Source organism: Saccopteryx leptura, chromosome 1 (genome assembly GCF_036850995.1).
Source record: "Saccopteryx leptura isolate mSacLep1 chromosome 1, mSacLep1_pri_phased_curated, whole genome shotgun sequence".
NCBI lineage: Eukaryota > Metazoa > Chordata > Mammalia > Chiroptera > Emballonuridae > Saccopteryx > Saccopteryx leptura.
In genome coordinates, this window is record NC_089503.1 from 243323782 (window position 1) to 243349603 (window position 25822).

A 25822-nucleotide genomic window follows, 5' to 3' on the forward strand; every position below is an offset into this window, starting at 1 on the left:
TGCGGGCTCATCTGGTTTGAGCAAAAGCTCACCAGCTTGGACCCAAGGTCGCTGGCTGAGCAAGGGGTTACTCGGTCTGCTGAAGGCCCACGGTCAAGGCACATATGAGAAAGCAATCAATGAACAGCTAAGGCAGGGGTTGGCTGAGAGAGCCATGAACACCATATATTTTAAAATGTAATTCCATGAGAGACATACAACGACCCGTGTATGTTAAGCATTATCCAATAAAAATTTGTTGTTGTCCCCGAGCAGTAGGAAATGAATGGATTGTAATACATGAGAATGTTTTATATTTTTAACATTTTTTTTATTAAAGATTTGTCTGCGAGCCAGATGCAGCCATCAAAAGAGCCATATCTGGCTCACGAGCCATAGGTTCCCGACCCGTGAGCTAAGGAGTCGCAATGAAAAACTAATGATTGATGTTTCTCATCTCTCCATTCCTGTCTGTCTGTCCCTATCTATCCCTCTCTCTGACTCTCTCTCTGTCTCTGTAAAAACACACACACACACACACACACACACACACACAAAAGAACACTGGTTATAAGGATGCTCAATGACCTTAGAATTTCAACAGCATAAAAAAGGACCGATGAGAAATGAAGGATACACTGACTGAAATAAAGAATAGTTTATAGGAAATCAATAGTACAGTTGGTGAAGCTGAGAATGAAAGTGATTTGGAAAATAAGGAAGTAAAAAAGTCCCAATCAAAACAGCAAAACTGTAAACAGCAAAACTGTAAGACACTGATGAAAGAAATGGATGACCCAAATAAATAAAAAGACATTCTGTGCTCATGGATTAGAATAATTGATGTCATTAAAATGTCCATTCTACCCACAGTGATCCTCATATTTAATGCAATCCTGATCAAAATTCCAGTGGTATTTTCACAGAAACAGAACACACTTTCCTAACACTTATAGGGCATCACAAAGGACCCCCAATAGCCAATGCAATGTTGAGAAAGTACAAAGCTGGAGGCATCATGAGCCCTCACTTCAAACTATAGTACAGTGCTATAATCACCAACACAGGTTGGCATTGGCATAAAAACAGACACAGGTCAATGAGAGCAAAATGGAGAACCCAGAAATGAACCTGCATAAATGGCAGTGGTTATAATGGAAAGACAGACACACACACAAAGACACACTTCACTGGTTATACCACATAGAAAATTAAACAATTTCCAACATCAGGCCTTTCCTCTGCTGGGTCCTCTGATGACCGACATATCCCTCTCCCCTCAGCAGTCCTTGCACATAGGAAGCTTCTCCTCCCGCAGAGGTGTATCCAGGGCAGGTGCTGAGGTAAACCAAGCTCTCTTAGCACAGACACCAACCCACATTGTCCGGGAGCTCCAGTGGAGCCTCCTTTGTTTTGAGGACAGAGAGGTCAGCTTGCAGGAAAAGGCAAGTAAGAGGGCAGAACTCTCATGCACTAGAACGGTCAGAGATGTGGGCTCAGCGGGGCAGTGCAGGATGCACCTTACAATTCTGCCCAAAAGCCGCCCTCTTAGGGCAGTCCTGTTGAATCCATTAAATTTGGAAAATTCAAACTGAAATAAAGTCATACATCTCATGACCTCCAAAAACAGTTAAGGTATAATTGGAAACCATATGGAATGAAATGAAGGTGGACACAAACTTGACAACGTACAGCAAAATGCACTCAAAATTGTCCACAGAAAATTTTAAATGCAAAACTATAAAATATCAAGAAAAAAACAAAGGAAAATCTATATGACCTTGGCTTTGGTGATGAGTTTAATTTAAATGCAAAACTATAAAATATCAAGAAGAAAACATAAAGGAAAATCTATAACCTTGGCTTTGGTGATGGATTTTAACACACAATACCAAAAGCCTAAACACAAAAGGAAAATAAAATAAAATTAAAAACTTCTCTGTGAGAAATAAACCCACACTTTTATGGACAACTGATATTTGACAAAGGAGGTAAGAGCATATATTGGAGTAAAGACAGCCTCTTCAACAAATGGTGTTGGGAAAATTGGACAGCTACCTGCAAAAAAATGAAACTAGACCACCAACTTACACCATTCACAAAAATAAACTCAAAATGGATAAAAGACATAAATGTAAGCCATAAAACCATAAGCATCTTAGAAGAAAACATAGGCAGTAAGCTCTCTGACATCTCTCGCAGCAATATATTTGCCGATGTATCTCCACAGGCAAGTGAAATAAAGACAGGATAAACAAATGAGACTATTATCAAACTAAAAAGCTTCTGCACAGCTAAAGACAATAAGAACAGAATAAAAAGACAAACTACACAATGGGAGAATATATTTGACAATACGTCTGATAAGGGGTTAATAACCAAAATTTATAAAGAACTTGTAAAACTCAATACCAGGAAGACAAACAATCCAATCAAAAAATGAGTGAAAGAAATGAATAGACACTTCTCCAAAGAGGACATACAGATGGCCAATAGGAAGATGAAAAAATGTTCAACATCACTAATCATTAGAGAAATGCAAATTAAAACCACAATGAGATATCACCTCACACCAGTCAGAATGGCGCTCATCAAGAAAACAACACAGAATAAGTGCTGGCAAGGATGTGGAGAAAAGGGAACCCTCCTGCACTGCTGGTGGGAATGCAGACTGGTGCAGCCACTGTGGAAAACAGTATGGAGATTCCTCAAGAAATTAAAAATCAAACTGCCTTTTGACCCAGCTATCCCACTTTTAGGAATATACCCCAAGAACACCATAGCACTGTTTGAAAAGAAGAAATGCACCCCCATGTTTATGGCAGCATTGTTCACAATAGCAAAGATCTGGAAACAGCCCAAGTGTCCGTCAGAGGACGAGTGGATTAAAAAGCTTTGGTATATATATACTATGGAATACTACTCAGCCATAAGAAATGACATTGGATCATTTACAACAACATAGATGGACCTTGATAACATTATACTGAGTGAAATAAGTAAATCAGAAAAAACTAAGAATATATGATTCCATACATAGGTGGGACATAAAAATGAGACTCAGAGACATGGACAAGAGTGTGGGGGTTATGGGGTGGGGGGGGGAGGAGAGGGAGGGGGTTAGGGGAGGGGAGAGGCACAAAAAAAAGCAGAAGGTGATGGAACACAATTGAACTTTGGGTGATGGGAATGCAGCATAATCAAATGTCAAAATAACCTGGAGATGTTTTCTCTGAACATATGTACCCTGATTTATCAATGTCACCCCATTAAAATTAATTTAAAAAATAAAACTACTCTGTGAAAGGCCTTATTCAGAGAACCAAAAGACAAGCCACAAGCTGAAAAAAAATATTTGCAAAACATATCTCTGATAAAGAATTTCTACTCAAAACACACAAAGGACTCTAAAACAGACAACCCATTAAAAGTAGGTATGGTTCTGCCCTGGCCGGCTAGCTCAGCAGTAGAGCATCAACCTGGCGTGTGGAAGTCCTGGGTTCAATTCCTGGTCAGGGCACACAGAAATGGCCATTTGTTCTCCACCCTTTCCCCTCTACTTTCTCTCTGTCTCTCTCTTCCCCTCCTGCAGCCAAGGCTCCATTGGAACAAAGTTGGCCCAGGCCCTGAGGATGGCTCTGTGGCCTCTGCCTCAGGCACTAGAATGGCTCCAGTTGCAATGGAGAAACGCCCCAGAGCATCACCCCCTGGGGGGCATGCCGGTGGATCCGGGTTGGTCGCATGTGGGAGTCTGTCTCTCTGCCTCCCCATTTCTCACTTCAGAAAAGTACAAAAAAAAAATGTGGGTATGGTTCTGAACAGTCACCTCACCAAATATATACAGATAGTAAATGATTTTACAAAAATAAGCTCAAGTGCTATATGGGGGGGATTATAAATTAAAACAATGAGATAGCACTGAAAACCTATTAGATTTGCTACAAAAAAAAAGAAAGAATAAAGTAGAGGAATTCTCATTCATTACTGGTAGAATATACAACCATTTTGGAAGATACTCTAGTAGTAGTATCTTATGTAGGCAAAACTACACAAGTCTTACCTTAAAATCCATACACAACTGCACCTCCAGTGTTTCTGCAATTGCTTTTTAAAACTATGTCCAAACAATCTGGCTGGTGGTGCTGCAGTGGATAAAGTGTCAAGCTGGAATGCTGAGGTCACCGGTTCAAAACCCCGAGGTCACTGGCTCTGAGTGCAGGCTCATCAGCATGGGGTCATTGGCTTGAGCAGGGGATTGTTCACAGGATTCCAAAGCTCATCAGCTTGAGCCCAAAGGTCACTAGTGTGAGCAAGAAAGCACTGGCTTGGCACGTATGAGAAGCAATCAATGTACAACTTCAGTGAAAACAACTACGAGTTGATGCTTCTTATCCTCTCTCACTCTTCATGTCTCTCTCACTCTCTCTAAAAACAAAGCAAAAAACTAGCATGCAATTATGCACAGCAGCTCCATTCAAAATGGCTAAAAACTCAAATTAGGGTGTCCTTTAGTAGCAAATTGGGATGCATTCAAGTGAAGGGAAGCAAAACACGCACCCTCAAATATGCCTTTTTCATTAGGACCATTTTGAGCTGATTTTTCTTTTAAAAGTGGACACAGCCCTGGCTGGTTGGCCCAGCATATAGATGTCCTGGGTTTGATTTCCTACTAGGGCACAGATGAGAAGCGCCCAACTGCTTCTCCATCCCTCCCCCTCTCACTTCTCTCTATCTTTCTCTATCTCTCTTCTTCCTTCCTATAGCCATGGATCAATTGAAGCAAGGCTCCAGGTGCTAAGGATGGCTCCATGGCCTCCACCTCAGGCGCTAAAATGGCTCTGGTTGCAATGGAGCATCGCCCCCTCGTGGGCTTGCCTGGTGTATCCCTGTTGGGGCATATGTGAGAGTCTGTCTCTGCCTCCCCTTCTCTCACTAAAATGAAAAAAAAAAAAGTGAATACAGCATGGCCCTGGCCAGTTGGCTCAGGGGTAGAGCATCAGCCGGGTATATGGATGTCCTGGGTTCAATTCCCAATCAGGTCACACAGGAGAAGGGATTATCTACTTCTCCACCCCTACCCCTCCTCTCTCTCTCTCTTCTCCTCCTGCAGCCATGGCTCAATTGGTTCAAGCACACTGGCCCCGGGGACTGAGGATGACTCCATGGCTTCGCTTCAGGCACTAAAATAGCTTGGTTGCCAAGCATGGCCCCAGACAGGCAGAGCATCACCCAGTAGGAGGCTGATGGGGTGCATGCAAGAGTCTGTCTCTCTGCCTCCCTGCTTCTCACTTATAAATAAATAAATAAATAAATAAATAAATAAATAAATGTGGACACAGCAGAATATCTATTGCTCTTTTGTGAGGTCAATTTACGTTTATTAGAGAAATCTCTACCTGTAAGGGTGTCTCCCTCTGTACCAGGAAGAGAAGGGTGACACTCTCAAGTCTCTTCAGTGGAGGCCTGTACTTAAATCTGCCTAACAACCATACCCTATTTACTGTTTTGATGGATAACCTGCCTTAACTGACCTCCTTTTGTTTTGAGTTCAAGATGGTATCTCAAGTGATGACTTGGGCTATTTCAGGGAGTTCAGTTTTCCTGGGAGAGTTCTCACTTATACAAGAGATAAACATGTTATTAAGTTTGTTTTCCTCCTGTTAATCTGTCTTTATTACAGGGTAGTCTTAGCCAAGAACCTAGAAGAATAGAGGGGAATTATTTTCCCTCCCCTACTCAAGCAATGGAACACAATTCAACAATATAAAGGAATGAACCATCAACCTGTGGGAGAAAAAGGGGTTCTACCAAGTCATCTCACAGGGAGATTTAATCACAGATTCCTAACTATGAAGGTCAGGGTGGGTAGTCATACCCCAAGCATATAACTTTTTTAGTAAAAGGTTTTATCTTTGCCTTAAGCAAGCCGTGTCCATTGTTTTTGTGCATCCAGGTTAACACACCTTTGAAATAAGTATAACAGCCTCAAGAGAGCACATAATCTTCTTAACTATCCTGTAATCCAACACCTTCCTTGCTTTTTCCCACCTGCATGTAACCTTCCTCACATTTCCTCCTTAATTCCAAATGCATAAGAGAAGCTGCAAAACTGTTATTCTCAAAAAAATTTGAGATTTTGCAACTGTAGTCAGTTTGGGCTTAAATAATCTCTTACAAAAATTCTCTACAGGTAAGAACATTTCTTATGTAAGCAAACCCATAACATGAATTTCATATGTATACACTGTATTATTAAGTAAAAGACTCCTGTATGGCCTGACCAGGCAGTGGCACAGTGAACAGAGCCTCAGCCTGGGACACTGAGGACCCAGGTTTGAAACCCCAAGGTCATCGGCTTGAGCACAGACTCATCTGGCTTGAGCACGGGCTCACCGGTTTGAGTGCGGGGTTGCCAGCTTGAGCATGGGATCATACACATGACCCCATAGTCGCTGGCTTGAAGCCCAAGGTTGCTGGCTTGAGCCCAAGGTCACTGCCTTGAGCAAAGAAAGGGTCACTGGCTCAGCTGGAGCACCCGCCCCCACCCCAGTCAAGGCACATTTGAGAAAGCAATCAATGAACAACTAAGGTACCACAACTGTGAGTTGATGCTTCTCAGCTCTCTCCCTTCCTGTCTCTCGCTAAAAAAGAAAGAATCCTGTATGAAGACGCTACACACTGTATGACCCTATTTATACAACATTCTGGAAACGGCAAAACTACAGAGATGGTAAATCGCACTGCAGAGCTGAAGTGTTCACAGGACACTTCAGTGATGGGTATCTGCCATGTGCATTTAGGAAAACCTGTAGCTTTTCCTAGCCCAAAGAGTAAATCATAATCTATTCAAATTAAGTTATTAGGATATGGGAGTGTCACTGAATGAAATACAGAATGTGCCAAAAAATGTAACTACGTTAGAAATGTATGAAAAAAAACCTCACTGTAGGTGGTAGGGCAAGAGACGCTGACCTACAGAGCTTTGAAAACGAACAGAATCTGTACACTAAAACAAAGCATCCTTTCGTTAACAGTGGACTCGACTGTATAAAGTTTTTCCCCTTGGGGGCAGTTCACAATTCTGAAACCACTCTATATAGAATCTGGAATGGAGAAAGAATTCAATAAATGGCAGATGAGGGACAGGTTTCTCACCTGTTGAAATGAGAAGTCCCACATGAGCAAGGGGAGAAAGTTACAGTATCCACGGTAATGGATCAGGCTGGAGACAACAGTGTAAAATATACAACAGTATATTTTGTTGGAGACAGAAATATTCTTCTTTAGCTTAATATGGCTACAGACAGTTTCACATAGAAATTTTTATAATTAGTGTGTATACATAAGTTGGAATATACTCATCTATTTCCTTGCATGGTCAGCTGAGCACATTTAGCTCCCACACAACACAAGTTTTCAATACAATTCTGTACTAAAAGGAACCAGGGCCCTGTGAAGAAATGGCTGATTAAAGACTTGGCTGTTGTACCCTGGCCGGTGGCTCAGTCGATAGTGTCATCCCAGAGTACTGAGTTTGCTGGTTCAATCCTGGGGTTGCTGGCTCAATGCCAGGGGTGCTGCTCAACCCCAAGGTCATTCATGCCCCGGCTGTGGCACGTATGAGAAGCGATCAGTGGCACAGCTAAGTGAAACCTTATTAGTTGATGCTTCTCTCTCTCTCCCTTCCTCCCCCTCCTCCTTTCCTAAAAAATAAAATAAAATAAAATAAGATTTAGCTGTTACTTTTATTTGGCTTGTTGACTTCACCAGCTACTCAGACACCTGAGCTCAACTCTGCCATAGGAACAGTCCTCATAATGGCCACAAGGAACAGTGATGCTGATAATGTGTTGAGCAAATGTCCTATTTTACTAAAAAATCCTCATATACCTTATATTTTTTTTAAAAACTCAGCATTTATCTAGATCTCTCAGCCCTTTCCCTAACCCAACAAAAGAAGGCGTACTGAGGAAGCTCTATTCATAATGGAAGGTCCCCCATCCAAACAATAGGGCTATCCTGGGTTCCCCCAGACTGCTGGTCCAGTGCACAGGAGGCAGGTTTAATAGAAACCCCTCTGGGAACCAGCCTGGAGCACCTGGAGCCTGTCCAGAGCCCTCATCGTCACAGCTGAGGGCCCTGCCAGCACCATGGACATACTGACCCACAGCCTGAGTCCCAGCTGGACGTACAGATGGGCCCTGCCTGGGCGGCTTCCAGCCTCAGGAGTTGGAGACTGGGTACCCATAGTGGTTGTGGTCAGCCTCACCCAAGGTCAGTGTCAGCGACAGGCTGGGCTTCCGTTCCAGCTCCTCCTCTTCCAGGCAGCGCTGTGGGGGCCGGGTTTTGAAGAAGTCAGAGATGTAGCGAACCTGGGTGCGGAGAGGAGATAAAAGCTGGCTGGGCAGAGGTGGGTGGGACCCTGGTGGAGGGTTGGGGAATGAGACCCTGGGGAGGGCGTGAGGGGTGACGGGTGGTAAAACCCAAAAGGGGCTGGGTATTGTGGTAGGGGGCAATGAGAAAAGCAGAACCTGGGAGGGGAAGACTGGGTTCTTAGGGGGAGGACAGACATAGAGAGGTGTAGGGACCTCGAAAAGGGGAGAAAGAGGGTAAGCAGGACCCAGAGCAAAAAGATGGGGCCCAGGGGCTCACAGTGAGGCCAGCCACCAATGCTCCCTGCAGGAGTCCCACGAGGACATCACTCCAGTGGTGTTTGTGGTCAGATATGCGGGTGTAGCCCACGTAGAGGGCAAAGGCCACCAGAAAGAACTGCACCGTGGGCCGCAACAGCCGTGCCCACTTCCAGCAGAGCCGCGCCTGCACGTAGAGCTGGAGGGCCAGAGGGTAGCCATAAGCCCAGGAGCCTGCTGGGCATACCCCATGGCCTCTAGTTTTTATGGACAGACCTGACCAATCACCTCCTCCACCTACCCAGTTATACAGATGTAGAAAATGAGGCCTAGTGAGGGGGAGTGATTTGGCCAGGGTTCTACATCAAGCAAGGCATGGAAAAACCAACTCACCGCCAAGAACATCATGCAGTACATCCCGAAGGAGGAGTGTCCAGAATAGAAAGATAATCTAAGAAAGAAAGGAAAGGGCAGCAGGTGTCAGGAGGGCTGTGCAGAGGACAGAGCCTGAGGGCCCATTATGAGAGACTAGACAGCTCACTCAGCATCTCTATCTTCAATACCTCCCCGGTCCCCTGTCCCCTTCCACTGAGCTTCCCACAATCTGAGGGAGAATTTTATATGGAAGTGTTGCTGGTATCGGACATAATGGGAGTCCCAAAAGGAAAGGTAAGAGAGAAGGGAGAAAGAGAATATTTAAAGAAATAATGGCTGAAGAATGCCCAGACATTATGAAAAACTTTAAACACCCAAGAAGCTCAATGAACTCCAAGTAGGATAAATTCAAAGACATCCACACAGAGACACATTATAATCCAATTGCCGAAAAAAGTCAGCTTTGAAAATAGATGAGAGAAGGGACTTATTATGTGTATGGGACCCTCAATAAGATTAGCAGCTGATTTCTTATCAGAAACCATGCAGGCTAGCAGGTGCTAGGTTACATATTCAAAGAACTAAAACAGGAAAAAACTGTCAACCAAGAATTAGATATCTGGCAAAATTATCCTCTAAAAATGAAGGAGAAATTAAGACATTCCCAGATAAAGATCCAGAGAATTCAATGCTTGTACACCTGCCCTACAAGAATTACTAAAGAGAGTCTTTCAAGGAGAAATGAAGGATACTAGACAGTAGCTCAAATCTACACAAAGACATAAAAAACACCAGTAAAGGTAATTATAAAATATGAATAGTATTCATGTATTTTTGGTTTATAATTCCTGTTATTTCCTATATTATTAAAAAGAAAGAACTGCATATGTGCTAACAATGTAAACTAGACTAACTGTGGTGATCATTTCACAATAAATACAACTATCAAATAATTATGTTGTACACCAGAAACTGTTATAGCTCAATTTAAAAAACTACATAAAACAGCCTGACCTGTGGTGGCGCAGTGGATAAAGCGTCAACCTGGAAACGCTGAGGTTGCCGGTTCAAAACCCTGGGCTTGCCTGATCAAGGCACATATGGGAGTTGATGCTTCTTGCTCCTCCCCCTTCTCTCTCTCTCTCTCTCTCTCTCTCTCCCCTCTCTATAATGAATAAATAAAATCTTAAAAAAAATAAATGTTTAAAAAAAAAAACTACATAAAACAGTAAATATAAATCTATGTTGTTAGCACACAATATGTAAAGATAGAATTTGTGACAATAACCTCACAATATAGTCTATATATACACTGCTCACAAAAACCAGGGGATTAGGGAACTTGTAGGTACTCCAGTACTTTCAGCCTTTTGTATAGTGCATTTTCACCAATGAAATACAAGTTGGTTTGCATCTCATTTGCATAATCAAACAACTTTCTTTGACTTATTTGCTTTTCTAATGTTGTTTAATAAAAAAAATCAAATGCTTCTTTTATCACTTCATATTTATTTTGAAATATCCTCTAATTTTTGTGAGCAGTATATATATATCTCCACAAGCACCTGCCAGCCCCACTCCCACCCTGTCCACTGCCCAGTGAGGTACCTCTTTACCCCTCTCCATCTGCAATTCATTCTATGCAACCTAGCACCTGCTAGCCTGCATGGTTTCTGATAAGAAATCAGCTGCTAATCTTATTGAAGGTCCCATATACATAATAAGTCCCTTCTCTCATCTATTTTCAAGGCTGACTTTTTTCGGCAATTGGATTATAATGTGTCTCTGTGTGGATGTCTTTGAATTTATCCTACTTGGAGTTCATTGAGCTTCTTGGGTGTTTATAAAGTTTTTCATAATGTCTGGGCATTTTTCAGCCATTATTTCTTTAAATATTCTCTTTCTCCCTTCTCTCTTACCTTTCCTTTTGGGACTCCCATTATGTCCGATACCAGCAACATTTCCATATAAAATTCTCCCTCAGATTGTGGGAAGCTCAGTGGAAGGGGACAGGGGACCAGGGAGTTTTTATAAATATATATATATATATATATATATATTCTCCACAAATTTTTTGCACAGGACATACCTATTTAACATAAAAGTTAGTATAATGGAGAAATTAAAAACAAAGCAAAACAAATATATATATAATATATAGATAACACATAACAGACGTCTTCTCTTATGAGTAATTAAAGTAAATATATTAAATTCTCTAAAAGGCAGAAGTTAGAGAATGGATTTTAAAAACTTCATGATATATATAAGATTCACTTCAGATTAAAAGACACAAATAGGCTGAAAGTACAAGAATAGAGAAAACAGCCCTGGCCATTGCTCAGTTGGTTAGCTTTGTCCCAATACACCAAGGTGGCAGGTTGGAGCACTAGTCAGGGCACATAGAAGTATCAACCAATAAATGCACAAAAAAGTGGAACAACAAATTGATGTTTCTCTCTTCTTTTCTCTCTCTCTCTAAAATCAATCAATCAATAAATGTTTTTTTTAACTGGAAAAATATTCCATGCAAACAGTAACCAAAAGACCTCCACAGTGGCTATACTATACTACCCTACTATCAGGCAAAATAGACATTAAGAATATATTACAATTACAAATTTATCTGCACCTAACAACAGAGCCCCAAAATACACGAAGCAAAAACTGACAGAAGCTCCAATATGGGTGACCTTTAAAGAAGCCAGGCAAGAAAGGCCATATATAGTATATGATTTCATGTATATGAAACATCCAAAACAGGTAAATCCATAGAGATGAAAAACAGGTTAGTGGTTGGGGGCAGTAGCTAATGGACATGGATTTTCTTTTTGGTGTGATGAACATATTCTGGAATAAGATAGTGAAAATGGCTGCAAATCATTGTGAATGTACTAAAAGTCAATTAACTGTACACATTAAAATGGTTAAATTAGTGAATTTATTATGTAAATTTTATTTCAAGTTCTTAAGAAGAAAAATAAAGAAGTCAATTAAGTGAAAAGTTTACCAGTAGATGGTGAGAGGACAGAGCAAAAAGCATGAGGGCAGGGCCTGAAATTACCCCTCCTAACACTGACTGTTCTGCCCCAAGGCCTGACACCCCAGCCCACCTCGCCTCCCTGTCTGCAGGACCCACAGGCACCTGCCAGCCCCACTCCCACCCTGTCCACTGCCCAATGAGGTACCTCTTTATTCCTCTCCATCTGCAATTTACTCTTCAATATCCAGCTTCGCAGGGCCCTTCTCCAGCCCCCACTCTCTCCCAAGGAGTGGGAGTACCTATGCCTTAGGCTCCCCCAGCATCACCCAGAATGAAGGCTGCTAATCCAACACCCACCTGGACTCAGTGACGTTGGCAGGACTTCCCCTGCACACCTTCTCCACCTGTACATAGACGGAGCAGTTGACACGGCTCCAATCAGGGTCACACACCGCTAAGAAGTTGGGCCGCAGCCGGCCAATCATGTACTTGGCCAGGTCTGTCAGGGACTGGCTCACCGCAGCCCCAAACAGGAATGTCCCCAGCACCTTGTAGACAGCAGCCACATAGTTGTTGAAGTTGGAGCGGGAATAGAGCCGGTCAGTGTACACCAGATAGGCCTCGCCAGTTGAGACCTGAAAAGGAATCAGCCAGAAAGCTTCAGTTGGGGCTGGAGCGCAACTGTCGGGTCTCCACCAGGCACTGGCTCAGTCATTCCCACTGAAAGGGGTTTAGGATTTCTGGCTTCTCTGAGGCCACTGGGGAACTAGGAACTCCAAAGGGGGTCTTCTTCCCCACAAATACCACCCACAGCAGATAATTGACACCCCCGCCCTACAAGCCCCTCCTGCCTTACAAGGATGATGGTGGTAGTGATGGTGACCCCGGCCATGAGCCCGTGAGTGATGGTGTCTGGACGGTAGGGGTACTTGATGGAGTCATCACCACAGTAGAACCCTCGCTTGTACGGGGCATTCACGAGCGTCAGGATGGTGAAAGGCAGAGAGGCTGGGAGTGAGGGAGAGAAACCATGTAGCTATATGTTTCTCCCCCAACACCAGCCAAGTCCCAGGCCACACAGACCAGCCTTCCTCTAAAACTAGCATTATCTCCTGGTTACCTCACCTCCATGCCCACCATTAAAACCCCCTCAGGGTTCTCCTTATCCTCAGATAAACCAAAGTCCTCCCAGGTCCACTGTCTAACCCTCACCCCACATCTCTTACCCTCTCCCCTCACTCACTTCCTTCCATCCTCCTTTCTGCTCCTTGAACAAACTAGAAAGCACCCACTCCAGGACCTTTGCACATGTTCTTCTCTCTAACCAAAACATCTTTCAACTTCTTCCTGTCTCAGCTCCATTCCCCCTCCTGACTGTCCCACTCAAGTAATCACATGCCTAGAAGGAAATTTTCAGTACTTCCTGTTTCTTGTCCTTGTCTGTAATTGTGTAGTCATTGATACTTGATTGAATTCTCTCCCCCACCATCTGTGAGCATCTGAGGGGAGCTGTCATGCTCAAGCCTCAAGGCTGAGTCTCAGGAGCTTAGGCAGGCATTTAATAAGCATTTGTTAAAAGAAGGGAGGACTTTCTGTTCTTCAAACTGAGATGCCCGCCTGCATTCTCACTTGGCCCTGGGTCAGCCAGAGTGATCAAGGAAGCCCAGACAGAGAGCTCAATCCCAAGACATTCAGGAGTCAGTCATGACCAAATTATGAAAGGTTAAATAAGTAGCCCAGGCACTGGGGCCCTGCTAAGCCGAAACCCCTCCCCTCTTCCCAGAGACAAACTCCAGCAGGGTGTCCTTTGCCCCTGGTAGGGCAGGTGACAAAGTATAAAAGGGTGTGGCTCTTCTGGGGCTTGAATTTCAGAGGAGGGAGACCAGCAGGGCCAAATCCTCCCAACAGGCCAAATTCAAAGGCCTCAGGGATCCTTTAGTGATGATGGTGTTGAGCACCTTTGATGCTGAGTCTGGGGAAAGACTCAGGGAAGAAACACAGAGGTTGGCCTCATGGAGCCAAGAGGGGTTATAAATAAAGAATAGGTAAATGACTGGAATCGAGGAGGTGGCTGCAGCTTTCTCAATAGGGATTGTAGAGTAGTCTACAGAGAAGGCTGCTCGGAGGAGACGAGGAAGTTCAGGGCAGATCTGAGGAAGAGTGCCAGGCACAGGGAACAGCCAGTGCAAAGGTCAGGAGGTACAACTATGCCTGGGGAGTTGAAGCATTGGGAAAAAGGACTGTGCTGGGGACTGGGGGATGGAGGATATTATAAGAATGTAAATCTTGCTGTGAGTGAGGTGGAAGGCACAAAAGGGTTTGGAGCAGAGGAACAGAGCATGTTTTTATAGGATACCTCTGACTGCTGTGAGTGAGGACAAGGGTGGAGACACAGGCTAAAAAGAAGACTCCCAAAGTTGTGTGCGGGTGTGTATGATTTGGAGTGGGAGGCAGGGCTAGAAGATGCTGAGAAATCAAGTCATACAGAATTTTCTAGAATGGGAAGCACCGTCTTCCTGAGCCACCAACCCCTGACACACAGCAGCAACACACGACCTAATCTTAGCTCCACCTCAGTGTGACCTCTCGGGGATAAAACTAGGGATTATAACAGCTCATCCCTCTCAGGCTGTTTGGAGGAAAAGGTTAAATCATTTGCATGTTGCTTAGTGCCTAGTATACAGTAAGTGCCACACAAATATTTAAATAAATAATAACATAGGTGCTTAGGATATGGTGCCCAGGGACTCCTTCCTGTCGTCACCTGGCCCATCCCAAAAGGGGTATCATCGGGGGCATGGTAGTAGAACTTCGCCTCTGCCATCCATCAGAACTTAACCCTCCATCCTCCCTCGGTCTCTCGGTTCCCTCCGTTCAGGTCAGAGGAGCAAGAACCAGATTGGAAGGCACAGGGGAGGGGCCGCTACCCCCGGCGGGGGTAGAATTCCAGGGCTATAGCCCTCACAGCCGCAGAGCAAACACTCAGCCTTTGTTCCCGAGACCCTGCGAGAGGGGAGGAGTGGGGAGGGGACATCAGACTGCCCCCTCCGCCAGCCTGGCCCCAAAAGTCGCCCAACAGGTTTGGTCTGGCCGCTTCGAAGCCCGCGGTTCACCCGCAGCCCGGGATTCAGCTTTCGGTGTCACCCGCCCGCGTATGTTCAAGTCCCACCGACGAGCCGTGAGTCCCGGGCCAGGCTTCGGCCCTCACCGAGCCCACTGAGAAAGGCAATCCTGGCCCGGAGGCGTGAAGGTCCTGCCCGTGGGGACCCGCACAGCACCCCCAACCCCGGCCCGCCCCTACCCGAGGCGCCGCCCGCGTGAATCACCGCCCCAGTTGGGCGCGGCGGGTGGGGGGACTGGTACGGCCCGGCGGCGACTTCCTGTTGCCCAGAGAGGGGGTGCCAACACCCGCACTGTTCATGACCCACTCCCAAACCCGGCGCTGGCAGGGTAAACTGAGGCTGGAAGGACGCACACCGGGGAAGGTGCGCCGAGGGTCCTCTCCTGAGTCATCATTCTAGTGGGGGCCTCGGAGAGGTGGAGGCGTTGCAGGCCTTCTCCCGCCCTCCAAACCTTCGCGGGGCCGGAGGCGAGCACCTCCTAGGAAGGGGTTCCCCCACACGCCGGAGTTCCCGGGCTCTTACCGACCAGCACGCACAGCACGTCGAGCAGCACGAAGACCCACCTCCGCTCCATGTTGCCCCTGCCCCGGGCAGAGCCCGCGACCCTGGACGCCAGTCCCAGCGCGTCCCGTCGCGTCCCAGCCCAGCCGCAGGGTCACATGGCCACCGAGCCTGGCCCTGCGGGGTAGGGGAGGGGAGCGAAGGGCGGGGCGGGGCAGCCCCAGGGGAGGGGGCGGACTCTGTCCCCGCCCCGCCCGCTGCGCGCAGGAAGGAGCCAGGTGGAGAGTGCGTGTGCGCGGCGACTAAGCACCCCGAGTAAGGGGAAGGAGGAGGGGTCTCGGAACTGGTAGGGGTCTTCAACACTCAGTACCCTCTCATCCCTGCCACCAGGCCGGGAGGCTAAAGCTCAGACATAGTGACCCCAGAGTCACCCAGAGCATCGATGCCCGTCACACGGATCGAACCGGCTGAGCCCTGGGGACAGGGACGAGGTGGGGAGAGGTGACAAGGAAAGAGTGAGGGTGAATGGACAGCCCCAGCTGTGGGTGTGGGGGAGCTGGGCTCCGCAGGCTATGCCCCCCAGGCTCCTCTCTGAGCCTCGGTCTCCTCATTTAAGACTGGCGTTCATGCCTTGTACATCTCAATATGCTGAATCAGTAAGTGCCTACAAATTGATGGGGTGTTGAGGCTTAATTGCATAGGTTTTTCTGCGGTCCTGCCGCCCCTGGCAGTTTAGAAAATCAGATTCCTCAACACCCACCCTGTAGGCTCCAGGCACTGTTGCTATGTAGCCAGGACGGAAGAGCAGAGAGGTAGGAACTCACTGTGCCCGGCATGCCCCAGGTCCCAGAGAGTCCTGAGCTGGGAGGAACCCAAATCATCGAGTATCCAAGCCAAAGAAACTGAGATCCGAGGGGCCCATTACATCCACTCTAAGAATCCGCAAACGCGCACGCGATCCTTTTAGCCGGAACCATTTGAGAGGCCTTGAGGAATGTGAACACCTCCTGGAGAGCCCTGCGTTCATCTGGCAGAATACTTGACCAGCAAGAAGTTCTGTCGCCTTCAAGGTCACAGAGTAAAGGGGGCAGGGATTGGAACCCTGATGGCCTGGCCCCAGGGTCCCATGCCCTTGACCCCTAAGCCACATTCGCCTCCACCTCCAGTGTCTGTCCTACAGAGAATGTTCTCGGACCTCTTTGGAAATGAAGGGAGCAGCGTCCAGAGAGGAGGATCCCCTACCCAAAGTCAAGCAGTTGGTTTTGAACTCAAGAGCCCCCTCGCTCCTACTTTCTGGAAGGATGAAAGGACCTCTGCTTCTTGGTCATTGTCCAGATGACCAGGTTGCCTGGACCAGTGTCTCTAGGTCAAGTCCTCTATCCCCCAGATCAACTTTCCTTAAGCAGGTCACCCGAGACACTCTCCCACCACCACCCACATAATCAAAATAACTCAGCCCACCCCAGGACAGAACAAGGTCCTGCCTGGAAACTTATGGACCTGGATTTTCCATCTGCGGTGCGGTGGAAACGGTGTGGGAGGCAACAAACCCCCTTTCCAACCGCATGCCCCGAGTTGAAGTCTCCACCAGACTTCCTCCAAGGTGGACCGGAGAAACCGACTTAATTGCTCAGAGTGTTTTTCCTAGTCTCTGGGTAGGGGTGGGGTTCTCGCTACGGCCATTTCAGGCTCAGCTGGGTCCCGCAAGTCCTGTGCACGTCCTCTTCACCTCCTGATGTGACCCCGCCCCTCGTGCTCACGGGCTCTGCTCATTGGCTTCTCCTGCTGCCACTCACATGGGGCAGAGAAAGGCCGGTCCCGAGCTCTAATTCCCCGTCATTGATTCGTTCATTCATGCAACACAAACCGAATTAAGGTTGTTTTGAGAATTACCGGATAAAAAACGAAAGAGTCTGGCAAAAACGTTACTTAATGTTACCTGGCCTCATTATTACCACTGCACTTTTCTCAAATATCAGGTAACTACCGCTCTCCTGTTGACATAATCAACACTTTCAATTAAGGTAGTGAAGATGCAACACTGTATTGGAATCAAGGAAATTCAAGGTTCTTTATTGATCACCTGTAGTGTGCGGCGGCGGGGAGGGGGTGGATAAGCTGTGAGGCACCTGCCAAAGTGGAGTGTGGAGGCAGAGACAGCTTGAGTGGATGTTACATGGTCAGACCTGGGAGAGATCCCAGGTGTCTCCTGCAGGCAGAGGCCTTGGATGGGAAGGAGCATGGATGGCCTGGTCCCTGATGAGCCAGGAGAGTGGCTGGAGGGAGGGCATGAGGCTGGAGCTGGTGTGGCTATCAGCCCACCTCCACTGACTTCAAGCTCATCCTGTTCTTAAAATATCTAGGCAGGGTCAGGATTAAAATCTAGTAGGGCAGCAGGGATTAGGATTAGTGTCAGGGCTGTGGTCAGGGCTTCTACACCTGCTAGCTGGAGTCTCCCACACTTCAAGCTTTCACACCTGGCCCTTTACAGAGAAACTGAGCCAACAAGGCCCACTCAGGGAACAGAGTCTGGGCTGGGAGCCAGAACTGGACGGCCTCTCCCTCACCTGCAGATGGCAAAGCTGGAAGAAGAGTGATGGTACTGGGACCTTGCCTGTCTGCCCTAGAGACCCCAACTACTCCATTCCTGGTCACTCTCAAACAGTGACACTCAGGGCTCAGAAGTTTGTCAGTTCTCATCACCCTGTTGCCTCAGCACAACCTGAAGGACTCCAGGTTTCTGTTTCCAAAACGGAATATTGTGAAGATTAAGGGAGAAAAGCCTGGCAGGTGGGCAGAAAGGTGCCTAGCACACAGTAGATGCCACCAGAGTGCAGCCACAACTCCCATCTTTCTATATTTCTCTTGGGGCTCGGAGAAACCACATTGGAAGTTATCTCCCAGACTGTGGGCTTTCACCCCTGCTGGCAGTCCTGCAGTCAACACTGTCCCTCTGGGTGACTGTGATGGGTGTTTGGGCAGGGAAAGCAAAGTGGGGTGGATGGTCCTCAGTCTCATTAGGAAGCACTAATAGGGAGTTATATGAATAGTACACAGTGGGGTTAGGTGCCAGGAGTCACCGGTGAGTCAGAATCCCAAACCTGCATACAGCTACATGGACTTCCCCATTCAAGTGCCACACACAACCTGAATCAGGGACAGGGCAACTTTCTGTTTCAGCATGGAGTCAGCATCCTGGGAACCCTCAGTCCTGGATGAAGTTGCCACTTCACGCAGACAACCCCGCTTCAGTTTCAGCATGGAGTCAGCATCCTGGGAACCCTCAGTCCTGGATGAAGTTGCCACTTCACGCAGACAACCCCGCCTGCAGTGCCCTCCCTGCCCTACACCCGACCCTGCCACCTCCTCTAAGCTTGGGCACCATCTCAGCTTGTGTCTGTTTATCCGCTTACCATAGTCTCCTCCCCAGAATCACCTCCATGAGGGCAAGGACTCCCACATAGTAGGTGTTCAACCAGTGCTGAGTGAAAAATGACCTAGTGAATAATGAATGACTTAGTCCTGGGGCCTGGGGTCACGAGGGTGCCTGCTGCTCCAGGGGCTCAGTCTGGGCTGGACTTTCACAGGATGAGGCCATGAGCTGCTTATTCCTTTTACACGATCTGTCTTCATGGAAAGTCCAGTCCCTGAGCCACACCCCCCACTTTCCCTAACTACTGAGGGTAGTATTTTGGGGTATTTTATTCCAAGTCTCCAACACTGGGCCCCAAGATCAGGAGAGGCTGCAGACTCCAGTTTACCTCCAGGGTGGGGACCCCGGAGCAGCCTTTGCTGGACAGTGAGACAAAGTCACAGCCCAGCCCTGACCTCCAGACACTCATGGAGCACTGATGTGCAAGGCACTCACAGCCTCAATGTGCTCTTTGCAGCAGCCCAGAAATAATGTTACAATAGGGTTAAAGAATGTAGATGTAGCCTGACCTGTGGTGGCGCATTGGATAAAGTGTCGACCTGGAATGCTGAGGACACAGGTTTGAAACCCAGAGCTTGCCCAGTCAAGGCACATATGAGAAGCAACTACTACGAGTTGATGCTTCCTGCTCCCCACCCCTTCTCTCCTCTCCTCTAAAATTGATATAATAAAATATTTTAGAAAAAGAAGAATGTAGTGATAAAGGTGAAAAACATGGAGAATTTCAGTAGAGAAATGGGAAAAAAAACTGGAAATGTGAGATGGTCTGAATGGCAGTCTGGAACTGTGGCAAAGAGATCCAGGGACCTCAAAGACCAGTCAGTAGCAACTATCCAAACAGAGACACAAGAGAGAATAAAACACACGGAAATCTATGGGGCAATACCCAATACTCTCCTGTGCAACTGGAGGCCCAGAGAGGAAAAAAGAGGGCAGCAGATATACTGGAATAACAACCAAGATGCCCCAACACCATGCAAGGCAGCCCTCAGGCCCAAGAAGCATCATGTGAAAATCTATATCTGGCACATCACACTCTAATGCTGATGTCCAACAAAAAAGAAATCACAGAGGAAAAAGATGGGTCTCATTTAGAAAAACACAAGAATGACCGATTTCTCACTAGAAAACAAGAGTTAATGGAACATCTTTAAATGTTGATCTTGCCAAAAAAAAAAAGTTTCAAAAATAAAGGAGGAATCCTTGAGGATATTCCCAGCTAGTGAGAGGGAATGAAGAACATTTGTGGGAAGAAATGAGGGCCCATCTCTAAAGGCTACAGAAAACCAAGAGATACGACGCGCCTATCAAAACAGCCAAAATCCAAATCCAGGGCAACAGTGCAGGCCAGACCCTGGGCCCGCACAAGCCCTCCTTTACCGCTGGTGGGGATGCAAACGGTGCAGCTCTTTGGAAAACAGTTTGGTGGTATCTGACAAAACTAAACACACTCTTACCCTAGGATTCAACTTCTGGGTATTTGCCCAACTGAGTTGAAAACTTATGTCCAAACAAAAACCTACACAAGTGTTCAGAGCAGCTTTATATGTAAGTGCCCAAAACTGAAAGCAACCGAAACTTCCTTCAGCACGTGAGTAGAGGATAAAGCGTGGTCCATCTAACAACAGAATGTTCCTCAGCAATAAAAAGAATGAGCTCTGGCGCCAGCAGAAGACGTGCAGAAACCTTAGGTGCACATCACCAAGAGAAAGAAGCCAGTCCGCAAAGGCTATACATCAAACTGTTCAAAGCCAGGGAGAAAAACCAATTACATCTGAAATTAATACAAAATAATACTGAATGTGAACTATAATTGAAATATAAAATAATTTTTAAAAACGGAGAAAGAGGCCCTGGCCGGTTGGCTCAGCGGTAGAGCATCGGCCTGGCGTGCGGAGGACCCGGGTTCGATACCCGGCCAGGGCACATAGGAGAAGCGCCAATTTGCTTCTCTACCCCTCCCCCTCTCCTTCCTCTCTGTCTCTCTCTTCCCCTCCCGCAGCCAAGGCTCCATTGGAGCAAAAATGGCCCGGGCGCTGGGGATGGCTCCTTGGCCGCTGCCCCAGGCGCTAGAGTGGCTCTGGTAGCGGCAGAGCGATGCCCTGGAGGGGCAGAGCATCGCCCCCTGGTGGGCGTGCCGGGTGGATCCCAGTCGGGCGCATGCGGGAGTCTGTCTGACTGTCTATCCCGTTTCCAGCTTCAGAAAAATACAAAAAAAAACAAAAACAAAAACAAAAACGGAGAAGGATACAAATCTTAGCAGTTAAATACACACAAGGGTCAACCACAGCTTTCTTGGAAGCAAGCAAACCAGAATACAGTAGAGCAAGAGCTCTAAAATATTTCAAGAAAATGAAATAACTAAAATCTCCAATGAACATCACTAAAGTCCCTGGGGTCCCACCCCCAAGTGCCCTCATTCCCAGTGCTGGCACAACCAGCTCTGAAGGACTAAGCCCCAAATTCCAGGAAACACTCAACTTTCCCACACACCTGAGCACAACCAGCCCTTGACCCATTTGCCCTTGGCCTCTACTCCCCAGGTCCAGGCCTGTCCCCTCCCAACATATCCCCTGCCCCTGCCCCACCTGTTTACACACCACTAACGAAGCTTTGAAAACCACATGTTGACCCAGCCCCTGCTTACCCTTTCAGGGGCTTGAAGACAAAACCTGCTAGCTGGCCACTCAACCCGTGCTGCTCTCCCTCTCACCCTCCACTTCCTTCCTGGGACTAGGGCCCCCGCCTACCTCTGTTGGCAGTGACCTTGGCCTGACACATCAGCTCTCATCAAAACAGGGTGATTCTCCTTCATGTTCCAGATTAAATGTCCCCTCCATTTAACTGACCACTTACCTCGCATTGGTCAGCATGATATGGACCATGGCCGCCATGTTTTCTGTCATGACTTAGCCCAGATCCTTGAACAATACCCGGTACAGAGTCCACCAAGTGACTAAGTGACAAGGATGACCTGTGGTTCCCCAGCACCTCCTCATGCCCTACCCAATCCACCACGAGACACCCATGGGGCTTCAAATCAAGTTTAATAAATAAAACAGCAAGGGGTTCAAGGCAGTTATCACTTCACAGTGTGGTCCTTGGTGGGGTGACAGGGAAGGTTGAGTCCAACTATGCAGATGGACTCAAGCCAAAACTCTCCTGATGACACCCGGGGGTGGAAGAGCGCTGCCCTGCCCCCCCTGGAGGACCCCACTCCAATTTGTAAACAGAAACATAAATAAAACAAGGGAAGTGGGGAAAGAGGACCAGGACCCCAAACCATCTTACTGGGGAGCTTCAACAGAAATATGACCTGCAGGGTCAGGACAACAGGCTGGAACCCAGCCCCTCAGCATTACAGGCAACAGGGGGGTACCAGTCATCTGTCTCTTGGAACCAAGGGGGGGTGCCAGTCACCTGTCTCTTGGAACCAAGGGGGGGTGCCAGTCACCTGTCTCTTGGAACCAAGAGGGGGTGTCAGTCACCTGTCTCTTGGAACCAAGAGGGGGAAGGGTGTCAGAAACCTGTCTCTTAGAACCAAGAGGGGGTGTCAGTCACCTGTCCCTTGGAATCCACGCCCACAAGAGGCTGCTGAGAGGCCCTGGGCGGACAGAGAAAGGAGGCAGGTGGGCGTAAAGTGCGGCTTTTCCTGAAGTGGACAGAGCGGTCGAGGTCAAGGGTAGGGCGGGGCCAACATCGAGGTATATGGCTCTGTGCCCCATGGGGTTTGGCACCAAGTAGCAGCTGCCCACCGACCCGTGGGCTGGGGCAGCCCATGGCCCTGCCAGGTGCAGGGAGACAGAGCCAAACAGAGTGCTGGAGGCTCCCTGGACAAAGGCTGCTGGTGGGGGGGGGGATGGGGGCAGCATCCTGCCCTGACTCCCCGTCTCCCTGACAGGCAGGGATGCCTTTCCTTGCCTCTGCTGGCTAAAGGGGGCCAGGCCCTCTGCACCCAGATGCCCAACAGGTCCCACGGTGGGTGGCAGGCAGTGGTGCCAGGCGCTGAGGGTGCCAGTCTGTGTGTGGGGAGGGGCAGGGCTATCAGCCCTGCCGCTGCTCACCCCAGTCCTTGAAGTGTTCTGAAGCAGAGACGGCGTTACCCGAGGCCCACGAGGAAAAGGGTCGGGAAGACTGACAGAGGCAGGCCCCACAGTGGCCCCAAGTCCAGTCTAGGCCACACATGCCTGCCCATGGCCAGGAATCAACAGGTCATCACGTTACAGCTGCAGCGAGGGGAGAGACCGAGAGAGAGACCAAAAGAGGGTCAGTCCAGTCCCAGACTACATGGCTTGAGCGCTGTGGACCAAACACATGGCTCCCGACCTTGCCTCCCCCAGCAGACCGTGTTTTCACGTGTGCCTGGGGAGGGCTGGTGTTTGGAGCAGGGGTGGAAGGAGACTAGCACTGGCCCAACTTGTACCTTTTGGGATTCTGAACCATATGAATGTATTACCTAGTCAAAAAAATAAGCCAAATTAAAAGTAGAGAATAAAACTAAAACAGCCTGCTCCATGGGGCCACACCACCCTTGGTCCTTCAGGGCAGACCCCTCCCGGTCTCCTCAGCTTAGCCTGAGGCTAGGGGCCCTTAGGGTGGGGGGCTGCACTCACTGTGACAGGGGCTCCGAGTGCAGCCCAGGGCCCGGGCACGCTGGGTGAGCAGCCAGAAAAGGATTCACGTCCTCAATGCCAATGAGTCCAAACTCGGTGACCGACAGTGCCACCTGTGTAGGGGCCACAGGCTCCTCAGGCTCCTCAGGCTCTCCGTCCATATCCATGTGGCTGGAGACCAGGGGCAGCTCCTCAGGGAGGGCCGTGGGTAAGGCCAAGTCCACAGCCAGTCTCGAGCTGGCGCTGGGCTCCAAAGAAGCAGCTGTAGCAGAGGGGCAGAAGGCCGGCTCGGCCAGGGCTGGGGGCCGCTGGGGCACGGGCACAGTTGGGGGCACATCCAGCTTCTGGAACAGATAGGGCCCTGGCTCCGAAGACGGGAGGTCGTTGGAGCACTCTTCAGGCTCACCTAAACTGCTAGCCATGCCATCCACACTCAGTGGCTCTGCAGAGAGAGAACAAAGCTGAGGCCAAGCCCCCAGCAGCACCCACACCCAGCCCTCCCAGGATCCACAATCCCAGCTAAGGTGCACTTGCTTAAAATCACACTTTTGCCTTCAAGATGCAACCTTTGCAGGCTCTGGCCAAACCTCTGTCAGGGACAGCAAAACCTACAGACCCCTCTTCATAAATGTTTTTACACAAATACATAAAATATGCATGAACACAAAAGAAACAGTTATACTAAACTGTGCACCCTAGGCTAAGGACACCTGTCTTGGAAGGCTGTGACTCCCATTTTTCAAATAGAATGTAACAGATTCAAACCAAAAAAAATGTTTTGAGTGCACTGCAAGGCCAAAGTACATGTAGAATTTGTGAACTCTGTTCACAGGTACATGACAAGCAACGCCAAGACAGCAAGATATGGAGGCCCTTCCCGACAAACCATGAAACCAACCAGATTCTAGAACCAGGGGATAATTTAAACCCGAGTTCAACAGACCTAGAGAGTGAAGGTCCTCGTCCTTCACTCTGTGGTTACCTCCAGGAACTGAAGTCATGAAACAGGCCTGTCCTGCTCTGGCATGGCCCAGGGCCCAGGACACTGGGGAGGGCTCAGATACCCCCAGGTCTCCCGCAGGGCGGCTGGAGCTAAGCAATCCCCACCTGCGACCCAGAAAGAAGTCCCCCCAACCCGAACTTGGTAAGTCCCCCTGACCTGTGGCCCAGCAAGGAGACCCCTCAACCTGGACCTCAGAGAGAAGACCACCAACCTGGGGCCATAAAGGGGGCTATCCAACCACCTAGGACCCAGAGAGGAACCCTCTCTACCTAGGGCCCAGGGAGAAGCCCCTTCAACCACATAGGGCCCAAAGAAAAGCCCCCTGCCCTGGGGACGGAAAGGAGACAACCCAACCACCAGGAGCCCAGAGCAGAACCTTCACTAACCAACCAGGGCGCAGAGAGAGGAACCCCTACCTGGGGCCAGGAGGGAGCTCCTTCAACCACTGGGGACCCAGAGAGAAATCCTCTGATGTAGGACCCAGAAAGGAGAACCCCAACCACCTAGAACCCAGAGAGGAACCCCAACAGCTACCTGGGGTCCAGAGATAAACCTCCACCACCTGGGGCCCAGAAAGAAACCCCCTACTTTGGACTTCAGGGCACATATAGTTCTCCTCCACACAGAAAACCAACAAGCCCCTATGATTCATGTGTGTGACACCTCATAGGGTGGAGTGACAGTGGCTCCCAGACACCTGCTCCTTAGTGTCCACTGGCATAGGTAAGGGTGCCAATTACCAGAGGGCTCCCCCAACGGCAAGGGCCCACCCCACATTCTCACCTATGTGCATCCGTGCCAGGGGTTCCTGCTCAGGGCCTAGACCATCAGTAGCAGCAGGCAGAGGTGGTGAGGAGCGAGGACGGGCGAGGCCATCAGGGTCACTGCCATCTAGGTCCTGGTCTGTGTCCCTGTGGAAAGACGGTGCCATAGGAGGCTGCACAGGGGGACAGCTGCCTCAGACAGGAAATGTTCCCCGGGACTACCATCCTCCCCTGACCACAGGCCCTGCAGGAAGCCCACTGCACATACGTGGCTCCTGATGGGCCGTACTTCCTCCGGCCTAGTCGCGTCTGCTGGGAGAAGTAGTCGTAGCGCTCAGACTTCTTCCACAGGTAGTAGTACTCCACACACTCGCCCACAGACCGTGTACGCACCTGAGGGACAGAATGGTGTCATCTGG

The 25822-nt window shown here is 48.5% G+C and overlaps 2 protein-coding genes across 8 annotated transcripts in view; both read right to left on the minus strand.

The window, feature by feature from the left end:
• Positions 1 to 15788, minus strand: part of PLPP2 (phospholipid phosphatase 2) — a 24319-nt gene extending 8531 nt beyond the window's left edge. The window contains exons 1-7 of one of the 5 annotated variants that reach the window (XM_066341554.1): positions 15653 to 15788; positions 12824 to 12975; positions 12325 to 12602; positions 9003 to 9060; positions 8632 to 8808; positions 8249 to 8351; positions 7217 to 7682 (exon numbers count right to left, since the gene is read on the minus strand). In XM_066341554.1, the coding sequence (XP_066197651.1) occupies positions 7573 to 7682; positions 8249 to 8351; positions 8632 to 8808; positions 9003 to 9060; positions 12325 to 12602; positions 12824 to 12859 (762 nt within the window). In that variant the 5' untranslated portion in view covers positions 12860 to 12975; positions 15653 to 15788 and the 3' untranslated portion in view covers positions 7217 to 7572. Of the gene's footprint in view, positions 1 to 7216; positions 8352 to 8631; positions 8809 to 9002; positions 9061 to 12324; positions 12603 to 12823; positions 12976 to 15611 lie in introns of those variants that run through there. The other 4 variants (XM_066341528.1, XM_066341542.1, XM_066341548.1 and 1 more) reach the window with 4 other exon arrangements.
• Positions 15789 to 22051: 6263 nt separating this feature from the next.
• Positions 22052 to 25822, minus strand: part of MIER2 (MIER family member 2) — a 33487-nt gene continuing 29716 nt past the window's right edge. The window contains exons 11-15 of one of the 3 annotated variants that reach the window (XR_010746116.1): positions 25672 to 25796; positions 25423 to 25550; positions 23637 to 24078; positions 22512 to 23249; positions 22052 to 22443 (exon numbers count right to left, since the gene is read on the minus strand). Coding sequence is in view for 1 of the 3 variants with exons in the window: in XM_066341665.1 (XP_066197762.1) it covers positions 23228 to 23249; positions 23637 to 24078; positions 25423 to 25550; positions 25672 to 25796 (717 nt within the window). In the remaining 2 variants the exon portion in view is untranslated. Of the gene's footprint in view, positions 23250 to 23636; positions 24079 to 25422; positions 25551 to 25671; positions 25797 to 25822 lie in introns of all 3 variants that reach the window. The other 2 variants (XR_010746117.1, XM_066341665.1) reach the window with 2 other exon arrangements.